The following is a 13,944-nucleotide window of genomic DNA, read 5'->3' as shown; positions in this document are numbered from 1 at the left end:
CCAAGAAATTTAATTCAAAGATGGAGGGGCACTCTTGTTCTCTGTCTGTCTTGCCCATCCCGAAGCCGGCAGCAGAAGGTATTTACAGAACTCACTTCAATTCAGTCCTCACCTACCCTCCTCATTTTAGAACAAACATTCGGGCTTATTGCCCTCAAAGATAGAGTCATTACACCAAAAAAATGACCTCCCTCCCAACTTACAAAGCCGACTTCCTGCGCGCGGCCATCTCAGGCGGCGTCCTCAAATTTGGCAGCTTCGAGCTCAAGTCCAAGCGCATCTCGCCCTACTTCTTCAACGCCGGCGATTTCTACCGCGCCGACCTCCTCGAGTCGATTGCGACGGCCTACGCCAAGACCATTGCGGAGGCGCACAGGTCCGGCGCGCTGCCCGACTTCGACGTCATCTTCGGCCCGGCCTACAAGGGCATCCCGCTGGCAACGGCGGCGACCATCAGGCTGGGCCAGCTGGACGCGGCCGCCTACGGCGCCAAGTGCTATTCGTTTGACCGCAAGGAGGCCAAGGACCACGGCGAAGGGGGGAACATTGTGGGTGCGCCACTGACGGGGAAGAGGGTGCTGATTGTGGATGATGTGATCACCGCCGGCACGGCCAAGCGGGAGGCCATCGCCAAGATCGAGAAGGAGGGCGGCGTGGTGGCCGGGATCGTGGTCGCCTTGGATCGCATGGAGAAGCTGCCTTCGCCGAACGGGGATGACAGCAAGCCGATGCCGAGCGCGATCGGGGAGTTGCGGAAGGAATATGGACTGCCCATCTTAGCCATCTTAACACTGGATGATATTATTGAGGGCATGAGGGGTCTTGCGTCGGACGATGATATTAGGAGAACGGAGGAGTACCGGACGAAATACAAGGCGAGCGACTAGAGGTGGAGAATGGGGAAACACAAGTAAACGCGTTGAATTTGGGTTCCTCCTAGGATCATGGACCCGCCCCCTGATACGAGCGTTCCGCGCTGGGTGGTTTGATACTGCCTACACAAGAGCATGAGATCATCTAGGCGGCAAGGCCTCGGTAGCCCATGCCATAAAGGGGGGGGGACAGGGGGGTGTAGAAGGGCCAGATGCAGTAGGAGATCTCGCTCAGATTCGCCAGCCCTTTGAGGCACTCGGGGTATCAGTCCCCCCATAAGTCGATGCTAGTGTGATCTCAACAGCCCCTGTTTGTCTAATGGAATAAGACTCGTCCTCCGACTCGGTCGACAATCGTCCAATCCATGCTCTCCACCTCGTGATCGTCGGAAATCATCGCCACGTTATCCTTCTCCTAAACGGGTACCGGCTTGCTTTGACGTGGGAGATCGTAGACCTGGGCAACCTGTGAGTGCCTTTTACGGCGTTTCAGGGGCAGAGGAAAGGATGCCTACCATGTCATGCCAGCCACCACCCCCAAACTGCGCCTTACTCTCGCCCAGATGCTTGAAACCCGAACGCTCATAGTAGGACACAAGATGCTGCAAATGCCCAAGTCAGTAGACTCCACCATTCAAGTCATCAACGAGGAAAAGCTCACATCCTGACAAAGCAACGCCACCCTATCCACCAACCCAGAGTTCTTCATCTGGTCCAAAAACGCCCTGACAATCATCTGCCCGATTCCACACCGATGCAGGCGCGGCAGCACAGCGAGCGAATGCAACCCCACGGTCCGGCCGTCCTCCTGGTGGCCAGCGTCCTCGGCTGCCCGCCCGCCCCGAGTGTGCCAGTCCTTGGGGTAGGCCATGTCGGCGTCGGTGACCACGTCGCCGCGGCAGCGCGTCGAGAGGATGTGGGCGAGCAGCACGCTCACGGCGCCGTCGGCGCGGCCCGTCTCGACCGGCTTGGCGGTAGGGAGCGTCTCGATGCTCAGCTGCTTGGCTTGCTCTGGAACGACGGTGAGGAAGACGCCAAGGCTGAGCTCCGGGGCGACGGTGAGGCGGTATTCGAACTGCATAGTGGGTAAAAAAAGGGTTAGCTCGCCTGATGGTTGATGATGCAAAAGGATATGAGGGTAAGGCGTGAGGACTTGCTTTTTCAGGCGATGCCTGATGCTCGGGTTTAGGGAACGCCGCCCTCTCCAAGGCGATGCAAGAAGGGAGGTCCGAAATCGATAGCGGCCTGATATTGGGTGAAAATGTCGTGATGAATGGGAGGGCCTTCTGCAGGCGGGACTCAGGGCTGTCCTTGGCGGCCCTCCTCTTCTGGCTCAGCATCTTCTGGAGTGTAGCGAAGTCACCATCCACATCTGATGACTCGTCTACTGCCTGGTCGTGGCCCTCTTGAATTGGGCAAGGACTGTCTTCCTCCGAGTGGGCTCTCTCGGTGCCTTCCATGCCTCTGTCCAGTGCTGCAGTTGTTTAGGGCTGCAGCTGGCTGATTAAATCGGGCCGTTGAGCCTGCGAGATTGGGTTGGGTTGGGAGCGGTATCGGTCTCAGCGGTTGTCAGAGATTCGGCTCAGATAGGCTTGTCCAGTCTCCAAGCCGTGGAGCGCCTGAGGTTATTTCCAGTGCGATAATTTCTTCTTGTTGCAGAACTGGGGGCGTGCTTGTGCCACACGATGTCCGTGACCGGCCTAGACTTTGCACTATCTATGTATGTCAACTCGGAGCGGTTGAGAAGCCAGGCTAGGCGAAATTGCGATGCTCTGTTGCAGCCGAGAAGGCGACGTCGTCGAGGTGGAAGATGCCTTGAGATGGAGCGTGTAGTTGATGTTACCGTAGTTCTGGGTCAGGAGAGTCGAATCGGTGTCGGGATCTCGAGGTTATGAAATGGTGCGATTCCCCGCCGAGATGCATGTCTCGCCGTGTTAGGAAAGACTAACGCAAGTCACAAGGCCTGGCTGCAGTCGGCGCCCTAAGATTGAGAGATGTACGAAGAATGAGACGGGACCAGGTGCAGCAACGGGTGCCTTGATCAGCAAATCTCTCGGCCTTTAAAAGCCCAAGCCGGAGTGATTATTTTAAGAATCTTTTAAAGGTCAGGTGTTCGTACCTCGATCTTCTAGTCTGATGATGGCGCAGCGATTGTGTTGCTCGCCCCAGAGAATCCCACATCGAGACTGTATTTCCCCCCTTTCAGCTTGAAACTGCGCTTATATCGGCCGAGACGTCAACATGGGCCGCGTAGGAGCTTGAGACTCCAGATCGCGGGGTACATGTGCTTTGAGCTGCCCCTCCTGACGTCACAGCGGAACTGATTCAGGTACAAGAAGTACCTGTAGGGCAGTGGATATAAACCTACCTTCAAAGTTCGATCGAAACAAGCCACGTCAAAGCAGATGCCTTAAGATTTTTTTTTTTTTTTTTTAATTCTGTAACAAACCAACCCCAACTGCATCGATCAAGCGTTGTGTTTGATCTGGTTCCGTCCTAGGGCCAATCGAACAGAGAAGAGAAGGTGGGGCCGCGTTTGCGTGGGACAACGTTCTGCAGACTCCGCGGCGGAGAGATACAATCCAACCCTGGATTGTTCGTTAGCGCGGCACATGGCGGGCAAGACATGAACGTGATAGAAAGAAAGGAGCGTAAGAAAAGAAGAAAGAGAGAGAAAGAGATAGAATGTAAAATATTTGAGGAGGATAAAAGGAAGATAAAGAAAAAGAAGAAAGGGGAAGAAAAAGATAAAATGGAAGAGGAAAGAAAGACCTATCATGGGAGTTCCACGCTAACAAACAAACCAGGGCTGAATTGTAGGTAGACTCATTTGCAGCGGCTGCAGCACGACACCAGTGGGATTCAACTGTTTTGGGTGCACTGGGAAGCCTCCCTACGTTTCACCGGTTTATTTTAAGTGAATATCGTCGTCCTGTCATGTCCCAGCTGCAATGCAAGAACCTGCAGCTTCATGGGCCTGCTGCTGCACCGAGCCGTTGTGGGAGCAGGCCGCCGGTCGGGAGGGAAGCTTGAAACTTCGAGCCGGTAGTGGGGCGGCTGGCGAGCCTGAGCGAGCGTAATAAACATCAGTACTACGTCGAAACAGCCTGCTTCCCCAAAGCGGCTGGATGCAGACTTTTGGTGGTGACGGGAACTCTCGAACGATCAGGATGGGTGTTGTGCAATCAGGACTGGCGGCTGTGCTTCCCCAAGTGGAGGGTCAATCCTGTGAATGCGTGTTTTTGACTGTATAGCATCGTCTCTTGACTCTGTTGATGTGAGGTGAGTTGCCGTACCTGACCCAAGGTGGTCGCCCAATCAGCAGGTCGTTCTAAGCTCTGTTGCCCTGCCTAGTTTCGCATTAGAATAACCTCCTTTGCATTAACTGGGCGTCTCCGGCCGCTACTCTGGCTGTTGACGTTGATTCGTCATTCGCTGACTGGTTAAGATAGTTCGCCATCTCGATGCCTTCATCCGAAGGTGCCGCGTCCATGATGGCCGGTCTGGAGGCAGGCATCCAACCAATGCTGCCCAGTCATATTGTGGCGGTCAATTAGTAAGGGAGTTCAGGTAGGTATCTTTGGCTGACAACTTGTTACTCGGCGGCCTTCCAAGGCGTTCCATTCTGAGGTATCAGAAAATACACACGTGTAATTGCCATGTTGAATGCATACGCACCCTTTGGGCATGTCGACGGGTTGTCGGAAAAGCATCAGGACCCCACGTCATCCCCCTTCCTGCCTGTCTTCAACCTCAGGTACCTACGGGATAGGTCAGCGGCAGTGGGGGAGGCAATAGCCGGGACCCTTCCATCTCGCAGCGGTTCGGGCCCAATCAACACAATTTTAGGGAGCAATCGCCCCTGCAAAGTGGCTGAGAGCTAGCGGCTCGCTTCGGGTTTCTGCTCGACCCTCCCGGAGCTCTTCACACCTCGACTCATCAAAGTCCCATACCTGATCACAGCAAGATCTTTCGGTCCAGGAGCTGGGCTGAAGCGAACGAGCAAACTAAAGAGCAAACATATCCCCCCAGCGTCGTTATATAGTTTGTCCCGTCTTCTCTTCTCCTGCGAGCTCTATCTGTTCACCCGTACCCACGCGTCTCAGCCCACATACTCGACTTGGCACCGTCCGTCGACGATTTCAAGATGTAAGCTGAAGCTGGCATCTTCACTCTGCAATTCATGGATACTTACCCAAGCCAGGCGTATCACGCTCACCATCACGAACTCGGAGCCCCAGGGCGAAGACCAAGACCTTCTCTCCCTGGAGGTCTACCCGGAGATGACCATAGAGACCCTGCGCAGCTCCATCCAGGCCGAGACTACCCACCACCCCAGCGCCCAGCACCTCTACCACAATGGACAACTAGTCACAGACAACTCCAAAACTCTGGCCGAGCTCGGCGTTTCCGATGGCGACATGCTCGCCTTGCACGTCCGGGATATGCGAGGCAGCACCACGGTGCAGGCCTCGGGCAGGCCAGGACAGCAGGCTCGTGCCGCGCCGCGCACACCCGCGGAGCAAGACCCCGAGATGATCCGTCTGCAGATTTTGGGCGACCCGAACCTGCGGAACGAGCTGGCGAGATCGAGGCCCGACCTGGTAGCCGCGGTGGAGGACCCGCAACGGTTCGCCCGCCAGTTCGCCGACAGCTTGGACCGGGAGCGGAGGCAGCGCGAAGAGCGCCAACGCCAGATTCAGCTGCTAAATGCGGACCCCTTCGACATCGAGGCCCAGGCGAGAATCGAGGAGATTATCCGCCAGGAACGGGTCATGGAGAACTTGCAGAATGCCATGGAGCACAACCCGGAAGGTAATACAACGCCAACTCAAACTCCTTTTTCGGCTCCGCGCTGACCTCTGCCTCGCCCCTAAGTATTCGGCACCGTGCACATGCTCTATCTCGAAGTGGAAGTAAACGGCTACAAAGTCAAAGCCCTGGTCGACTCGGGCGCTCAAGCAACCATCATGAGCCCGCAGTGCGCTGAGGCGTGCGGCATCATGCGGCTGGTGGATAAGCGGTTTGCGGGCGTGGCGCGCGGCGTGGGGACCGCAAACATTATCGGGCGTGTGCACTCGGCGCAGATAAGGATTGGCCCGCTGTTCCTGCCCTGCAGCTTCACCGTCATGGAGGGCAAGCAGGTCGAGCTGCTGCTGGGCTTGGACATGCTCAAGCGGCACCAGGCGTGCATCGACCTGGCCAAGGACAAGCTCATTATCCAGGGCGTCGAGGTTCCGTTCCTCGGGCCCGCCGATATCCCCGTCGAGGCGGAGGAGGCGTACCAGCGGGAACCGACCGTCCCGGGCCCCGCTGGGACCACGATTGGCCAGCGGTCCGGCGCCGTGCATGCGCCGAGCGGAGGAGCAGCACCGGCTCAGGGGATGCAACAAGCGGGCGCTGCGCCTGCCACTGCAGCAGCAGCACCGAGTCCTGTTGCGCCGGCGAGACCGAGGTTCCCGAGGGAAGATATTGAGCAACTCATGGCGCTGGGCGCGTCGGAGCAGAGGGCGGTTCAGGCCCTCGAGGCGACGGGCGGGAACGTTGAGTATGCCGCCAGCTTGATATTTCAGGACTGATCCAATTTGTTCAGCTTTGCGGGAATGAAATGAAGACGATTCTAACGGATTACGAACTTTTCATCTGGGAGGGGAATGGAATATAAAGGTTTCTGTTCGGCGCAAGTTAACGCATCATGGCATAGCTGAACCATAACTTGCTTGATGCCTGGGATTCCGGGAAGCACCAATGGCAGATGGAGACAAAAAGCCGGTACGCAAGGAAGAGCAATTCTATGTTTCTAGACGCATTTGGACCGGGCTGCGCGTAGCTAAATCAACCGACATCTTGTGTTCATTGATAGGTGGCGGCCAGATCAGGTAGTCAGTGAAGCATGGCGCTCTTCACTCCAAAACACCATTCTGATTACTCTATTCCCTCCGACATCCCCTTGGCAACCCGACCCTGAAACATCTACCGTATCTTATAAACACACGGCTTCAACACGGCTGCCTCATTCACCTCGCCTCCTTCCTCCGCATCCTCGTCAATGAACTTCTTCTTCTTGGGTGGCTGCACCAACCGCCCCTTACCATCCGTCCACCTCCTCTCCCTCTCCTCCGCGGCACCGGCAGCGGCGCACTTACCCTTGACCGCGGGCGCCGCTTTGACAAAGTTCATGCGCACAAACATCTTGTTGCTCATGTCGACAGCGCCGTCGCCCAAATCGCGATTCAGCAGGAATCCCCGCTTGCGCAAGGCCTCAACGAATGCGCTGATGTCTGTCTCTCCGCCCTGCTGCTGCCTAGCGAGAGAGGACTGGTCGGTGCCGTCGACTTGCTCGGCGAGCTCGTTGACATTGGCCTCCTCCTCCTCTTCGGCCGCCGCGGCTTGCGCGGCTCTGGATTTCTTGTCTGTGGTGGGGGCCGCTTTTTTGCGGCTGCCGACGCTGTGCGGTACCACGCCGGCTTTCTTCTTGTTGGCCGGGTTCGTAAAGCGGCTCTTGATCTCGGCCACCCACAGCTCGCCGCGCCAGCGCAGGACGCGGTAGGCTTCCTCGATGAAGGCCAGCCAGTTGGTGCCCATCAGGGCGAGGCAGAAAATGGCGATGTCGACTGAGTCGTCTGCGAGAGGCAGGTTGGCAATATCCGCGCGCGTGACGAGAGCGGAGCCGCCGGTTTGGAGGTCGAAGCTGTGGATGTTGAGATGCAACTTTTTAGTCAGGGGTTGGAGAGCCGTGGCGAGCTTGGCATCGCCGCAGCCGAGGTCGGCGATGGTGCAAGTTTTGGTATTGGGCGGTTTGGGAAGGGGCAGTTCGGAAGCGAAGAGGGTAGCGTTGCTGCGGTTGCGGGGCGTGAAGCGAACTTTGGCGCGGGCTTTGATATTGGCAATGTAGCCGTCTACCGGGTTCTCGGGCCACACCTCGACCTGGCGGCGGAACCCCTCGTGGTACTCAATGAACATCTCTGGTGAGTCCTGGAACAGCTGAAAGGCTTCGGTAGAGGGGCGGGTGTAGAGGGTTTCGTTGAGGTGCCGGAAGCGGGCCGAAATCAACTTCTCGCGCATCGACGCTTGGAGAGGAGTGAGTTTCGGTGCGGTTGAAGCGGGTGGTGCTGGCGGAGCGGCAGGCCCTTTGGCTTTCTCCGACTTAACTGGGGACTGCTGACGATGAACATCTTCCTTGCCGTCGGCATCTCGTCTTTGCTTCTTCTTCTTCTTCTTGTTGTTGTCAACCTTCTCCTTCATCGGCAGGGCTGCTCCAGGAGCCTTTGCCTCGTCGTCGATACCACTCCATTCGTCCCCATTGTCCTCGCTTTGCTCAGCCGGTGCCGCTGGTGGATCCCCCTTCTGCGTCTTATCTTTCTTCTTCTGTTTCTTTTCGGCCTTGCCGCTGTGCTCCTTCTGCTGCTCCTCGCTTCCCATGCCCTTGCCTCCAGGAAGCTCATGCTCCTTCTTTTGCCGCTTGGTGTCCCTCTGGGACTGAGGTTTGGGTTGGCCCTTATTCGCCGAGCCAGCTGGGCCCTTGTGCTCAATAACCTTCTCCCACAAGTCTGCGAAGTTTGCTGTCGTCACATTCTCCGTGTTTCCCTGTCTCTTGCGCTTCCGCGACGGTTTTGACACAGAAGTCGAACCTGGGCCTGAGTGCCCCATCTCAACCTTCAGCTTCTCCGCTGATACATTAAGGCCCTTCACGGGAAACATTTTGACGGCAACACCAGAATTGACGACTTGGCGTTGTGCTGTGGCTAGCTTACCGGATCGCCGAACGTTAGACGCTGGCCAGCTTCAGTTTTCCGATAAAAAAACTTGAGTGGGGTATCCCGTCGTTATCAGGCTCATGGCGCTAAGCCCAACTCGACGTGGTGCTCTTGCAATGGAAGTTGCAACAGCTTGGAGACTGAGTCTCTCATCAACCACAACTGCTCACATCAAGAGGTGGGCACCCCAGAGTGGTAAGTTGCTGAGCACTCGATAGACGCAAACCAACCGTTCCGCCCAGCTGTGCCGCGTTAAAAAAAAACTAGTCACCGACAATATCCTTGCTTCGGCCCGTTGATTGATTGATCCGCTGCAGTTCTTGTTGTCTGGTCCCCCATCCCCCGGCTGTCTTGTCAACCCACCCGATCACGGGTCTCCAATTTCCGTTTCCATCCCCCAAGTGCCCCCGGGAAGCTCGCGGGAAGTTTTTATGGAAGGCAGTTCAGCCGCGAGTACTCTTCTCATTAAACTCCTCAAAATCGGAAACAGGTGAATTATCCCTGTGACCGCAGCTAACGATAATCTCAAGCTAACCTACCTTCCCTTGCTGTGTATGCACTCCGTAGGTGCGACGGAACCCGCGTCACCTCCAAGTCGGGCCAGAAAGAAGGCTGGACCCGAATTAGGTTGCTCGCCGTCACCCTCCTTACCTTATGGCAGGCGGAACGGCTGCTTTCAAGTGGAGGGTGGGCTCGCAGTGAGGAGGCTAGAGCTAGGCGGGGTTCGGTTCCTCGCGCTGCAGCACCCGCTCCACATTCAAGTTAGCGGACAAGTAAGCCACAACGGTCACGGTTGATGCATCGATTCCCGTCACTGCATCGATCGTCAATCAATGTGGATGTTTGTGGCGGGCCTGCGGAGAGCTGGGCCTGATCCGGCCCCTGAGCCTGGGGGGCTCTCCTGTCGAATTGCGGCGTCAGCCCATCTTTGTCGATCCTCGTGGCTTGTTCGACGGTCGACGCACCCCACTTCTGCAGGGCTTCGGAATCGGATCCGCTTGTCGATTGCCCCAAACCATCAAGTGCCGCGATACAACCTCAACCCCTACGCCCGGCTTTCGGGTGTGGTTGCAGGCCGTCGAACTGTCCTCACACACGGCAACTTCGTCCAATACCAGGCCGTGACGCTCTCGTCCAAGGCCATCAACGTTACGGATCGACATCCACTCGACAAAGGGAACTCGCTCTTGGCCGTGCTTGCGGATGGGCTTCTTGGAAGATTCGCGTCTGTGACAGCCCCCTCCCATCCTTTCGTTCTCAACGACCAGAACAAAGACCTCTCTCGACCGTGTCCTGACCGCTACGGCTGCATGGGCCCAATTGACAATTGCAGGTATCCGGGCAGTTCGAAGTTGAGCAGATTCAGCTGGTAATGGCCCTTGCTTAGTATTCGCTGATGTACCGCTTCGAATACCGTTCAGGAGCCTGCTGCAACGCTGAGCTGAGAGTGGCATCAAGGAATCCCGAAAACGAGGCCACCGGGAACTTACCATCACCTAGTTACACCAAACTTGTCTCGGTTCCATCCGACGGGTTGCCCCTCTCCAGATCGCGGCCCCATCTCTCTCTCTCCGTCCCCAGTCTGGCCCACAGGTGCGGCGTCTCATCGCCCCCTTCCCCCGCTGTTGACATTCGGTCCCTGCCATCGAGGAATGGTGAGCTCCTGAAACCTCTTCACAACATGCTTTCCTAGGCAGCAATTCCGGCTGGTGCTTTCTTTGGCTGGTCAATGGGAGCGGGCTCACCATCACCTGTTCAGCAGCCGCGCATCTTCTCGGATACCGCTCCGCGATCCGAACATCCCCTCGGACGATCAATTAGGGCCTTCAGTCATCTGCATGATGGCCTCTGTCGATTTGCCACCAAATGAGGGACCTCCTCAAGAGCCACAGTTGTCCCCTTCGCCGTCACAGTCTCACGGCGAGGGAGAGCAGCCATCCCAGCCGCCAAAGAAAGCGACTGTTAGGAAGAGAACCAAGACCGGATGCCTGAGTGAGTCTCTCTCAATACTCCACATATCAATCTGCCCTTGCCTCGTCCCACTAACACTGTAACTATTAGCGTGCCGAAGACGCCGCATAAAGTGTGACGAAGGCAAGCCGATCTGCAACAACTGCATCAAGTCCAAACGGGAATGCGAAGGGTATAGTCAGAGACTCACGTTCAAGGAGCCTCTGGGATCGTTCCCGTCTGGCCATCTGTATGGCCATCCGGTCTATCATCGACACGTCCAAGAAGCTTTGGTGAACGCTCAGATATCTGCGGCGCAGACCAAAGCATCGTCATCGCAAGGGCCGCTCGCCGTGATTGCCCCAAAGCCCCCATCGGCAGATTATTACGGAGCTGGGCCTCTCCCTTTCAGTCATGTATACGGGGGACCTTCAGCCCCAGGCCCCGGCGGCTCCAATTCGCCTCACCAGCTTCCAACCCCCCCCATTGTGAGCCCTTACTCCAACGTCTTTTCCGGCCGCTTCCAGCCGCCTACCCATGGACTGTCACCCGCGCATCCCGACAACCTATTTGCAGATCCTACAGCCTCATCGTTGGGTTTCCAGCATGACTCCGATGCGCCAAATGCAGCGCCTGTTTCGACCTCACATCGAGTGTTCGCGTCTGGACCGGAGCAGTCGCTGGTACCTCCCCAAAGTGGTGACGGAAGCCTGGCTCAGCCCGTTTTCGCTGAGGAGGAATATTGGCAGTCTGACGATGAAGCATCCATGGCCGAGTCTGATGACGAGGCAACGCCCGACCCTCACCTTTTCCATCTCGACGCGAATGACCTGGGTATTGAGGTTGCCAAACGACTAGAACCGCAACACGATCTTTACGGGGTCCAAATCAGGTCGTTTGCTTGTTTGGCGGATGCCAATGTAGTCGACACGTACACACCGTCCTCGGCCAGCTCGCCCCTGAATGACAGGCAAACAGCAGCTGTCTTCTGGTACTTCGTCAATGTCACGGGCCAGAGCATGTCCTTGTACGAGCGACACCCGTTTGATCCGACGCCCATGTTTCAAGGCATCCCTGTTCCCAAGCAGCGCCAGCATATATGGACATGTTAGTGGCCTTACTACTGTGTAGCCACGGCTAGAAGACGCTAATATGTTGCCAGACACGTTCCCCATTATGGCCTTCAACCACCCTGCTCTGATGCAGGCGATCCTCGCCTTGGGAAGCCTGCAGATGGCCAAGCTCCAGGAGGCGCCCCCAACCGCGGCGATGAAGCACTACCACCTCAGCCTGAGAAGAATTGCGAAGAACTATCAAAGTCCTACAAGACGGTCACAGCCAGCCACGCTGGCAGCGACGCTCTTGCTCGGATTCTACGAGGTCTGGAATTCGGACCACGACAAATGGTGCAAGCATATGTGGGGAGCGCGCGCTGTCATACGGGACATCCCTTTCGGGCAGCTGACGAGAGAGGTGCTTGCCTATCGGCAGAGGCAACGTGAGCTACAGATGCGAGACCATCAATGCAATCAACTTTGCTTTGCCTCGCACGGCGATCTCAGCCTCGATTTGAGCGCGGTCGATACCGACTTGATATTCCAGCTCACGGGACGGAAGGTCACTTACGATATGGGCCAGGGCCGTGTTGTCAGCGACTCTACCCGGTCATCGCGCCTTACAGAGCGTGATGTCGAGCGATACGGCCATCTGTGCGATTTGTATTGGTGGTATTGTAAGATGGATGTTTACCAGAGTATCCTGGGAGGCACTCGGCTACAGTAAGTGGCCGGCTCAAGAAAGCTGCCGTTGCCCTCGCTGACTAGTTCCAGGATGGAGTACCATTACTGGACCCAGTGTGCGCCCAGAGGACCTATTGGAAAGATAGACGCGATGTAAGTTTAAGATGCATTCAGACGCCGGATGCCTGTGCTGACGAATCAACACCATAGCTACGGAACCTATGATTATCTTCTGCTGCTGCTCGGACGGCTAGCCGACTTTGCATCTCGGGATCTCGCCCGCAAGCGGAAGGCAAGAAAAGCCCAAGGCCCTCCAGGCCAAGGTCCCGGGCCCGGCCCTGGCGGACCAGGACCTGGAATGGGCAGGGGCCAATCACCCCCTGCCTTCCCGGGCCTGATGCCAACCTCAGGCCACGTCACAGTGCCGCGGGGCTTCACCCCGCCGCGCGAGTCTCCCCCACGCGCGTCTCCCCCATCCAGCGATTCCGCCGATGACATGGACATAGACGCCGCCACCGCCCAGGCGATGCGGGAGTGGGAGGACATAAGGCAGGCCTTTGAAGTCTTCCGGGCGCGCCTCGGCCCGGACTTCGAGCCTATGGGCCCGGACTTTGCGCCGCCCGAGATGACGCCCTTTGGCCCCGCCCTCATATACCGCACATACAGTATCGCGGGCGTCTGGATGAATTACCTTATGGGCCTCATTGTCTTGCATCGGGCCCACCCCTCGATGCCACCAATTGCTGTGATGGCCGCGGGTATGGCGGCGCCGCAGACGGGCAGGTGGGCCAACGAGATCGCCCGAATCACGGCAGGCTTGCACGAGGACACCACCCATGTGACAGCCATCGGCACGCTGGTGGGCGCGGCGTTTATCGAGAGCTCCTTCGCCCTGTTTGTGGCCGCTGTACAGGTAAGATCTCACCTCTTCCCCTGTTCCACTTCCTCTCTGCCACAGTTCTTTGCTAACATGAACGTGTGGCAGTTCCAAGACCTCCACCAGCGACACTGGACGATTCGCCGGCTGCGCGACATTGCCCGCCTCACGGGGTTTCAGTCGGCGCGGCAGATCGCGGACGGGTGCGAGTCCGGGTGGAACAAGGCGGCCGAGCTCGGCCGCGGACCGCCGTACTACAGCCCGCCGGAGCTGGGCCCGCTGTTCCCGGATTCGATATGGAACCGGCCGAGGAGGATCGACAAGCGGATCCAGGAGCTCGAGGCCGGCGAGAATAGGGTCGTGCTGGCCAAGTCGGAACAGGCGCACTATGCGCTGGGATTGTTGAGTGTGGAGCAGGATCTGGACAAGTTGGATATTGAAGACGATGCGGAGGGAGGGAGGTGATACCTGGGTAGTGGGTATGAACCGCCCCATATTAGGAAATGTGACTTTCATGGACGTGTTGTACTTGTACATTATGTTAAAGATTACCCGAGATTTCTCTGGGCAGGCGCTTGTTGGCTCACTTTAGGCAGGGAGTCAAGATGAGGGGGTCTTGCAGTAACGGAGTCAGGGCTAGAAGTACTTTACAGAGTCGTATGTCGTCACGTCTACTGCTCCAGATGCTTGGCACCACCACGTTACATGAAGCCGGAAATGTCAAGCCTTTAAAAGGCCCTTGACATTTC

At 57.1% G+C, this 13,944-nt stretch overlaps 5 protein-coding genes across 5 annotated transcripts; 2 read left to right on the top strand and 3 right to left on the bottom strand.

The window, feature by feature from the left end:
- Nucleotides 1-82: 82 nt before the first annotated feature.
- On the top strand, nt 83-1,214 carry N657DRAFT_643114 (orotate phosphoribosyltransferase). Its single transcript, XM_062792478.1, has one exon. The coding sequence runs from the start codon at nt 183-185 to the stop codon at nt 885-887; it is 705 nt and encodes a 234-aa protein (XP_062650098.1). The 5' UTR covers nt 83-182; the 3' UTR covers nt 888-1,214.
- Nucleotides 1,215-1,351: 137 nt separating this feature from the next.
- On the bottom strand, nt 1,352-2,332 carry N657DRAFT_654729 (acyl-CoA N-acyltransferase; the record flags this gene model as incomplete). The annotated part of the gene is made up of 3 exons (XM_062794530.1): nt 1,352-1,474; nt 1,534-1,947; nt 2,030-2,332. The coding sequence occupies 3 exons, from the start codon at nt 2,330-2,332 to the stop codon at nt 1,352-1,354; spliced, it is 840 nt and encodes a 279-aa protein (XP_062650097.1).
- A 4,513-nt stretch (nt 2,333-6,845) lies between these two features.
- On the bottom strand, nt 6,846-8,573 carry N657DRAFT_567712 (uncharacterized protein; the record flags this gene model as incomplete). The annotated part of the gene is made up of 1 exon (XM_062788537.1): nt 6,846-8,573. The coding sequence occupies one exon, from the start codon at nt 8,571-8,573 to the stop codon at nt 6,846-6,848; it is 1,728 nt and encodes a 575-aa protein (XP_062650096.1).
- A 913-nt stretch (nt 8,574-9,486) lies between these two features.
- N657DRAFT_302787 (uncharacterized protein) lies at nt 9,487-10,295 on the bottom strand. The gene has a single exon (XM_062786696.1). The coding sequence runs from the start codon at nt 10,120-10,122 to the stop codon at nt 9,547-9,549; it is 576 nt and encodes a 191-aa protein (XP_062650095.1). The 5' UTR covers nt 10,123-10,295; the 3' UTR covers nt 9,487-9,546.
- Nucleotides 10,296-10,470: 175 nt separating this feature from the next.
- Nucleotides 10,471-13,922, top strand: N657DRAFT_709933 (fungal transcriptional regulatory-like protein; the record flags this gene model as incomplete). Its single annotated transcript, XM_062797426.1, has 6 exons — nt 10,471-10,621; nt 10,691-11,686; nt 11,742-12,357; nt 12,409-12,471; nt 12,529-13,177; nt 13,304-13,922. 6 exons carry the CDS (start codon nt 10,471-10,473, stop codon nt 13,658-13,660), a joined length of 2,832 nt encoding a protein of 943 aa, XP_062650094.1. The 3' UTR covers nt 13,661-13,922.
- Nucleotides 13,923-13,944: the final 22 nt, after the last annotated feature.

Source organism: Parathielavia appendiculata (assembly GCF_033297405.1).
Source record: "Parathielavia appendiculata strain CBS 731.68 unplaced genomic scaffold N657scaffold_3, whole genome shotgun sequence".
NCBI lineage: Eukaryota > Fungi > Ascomycota > Sordariomycetes > Sordariales > Chaetomiaceae > Parathielavia > Parathielavia appendiculata.
Note: the sequence above shows the minus strand (reverse complement) of the source record. Positions and strands in the feature narration are given on the sequence as shown.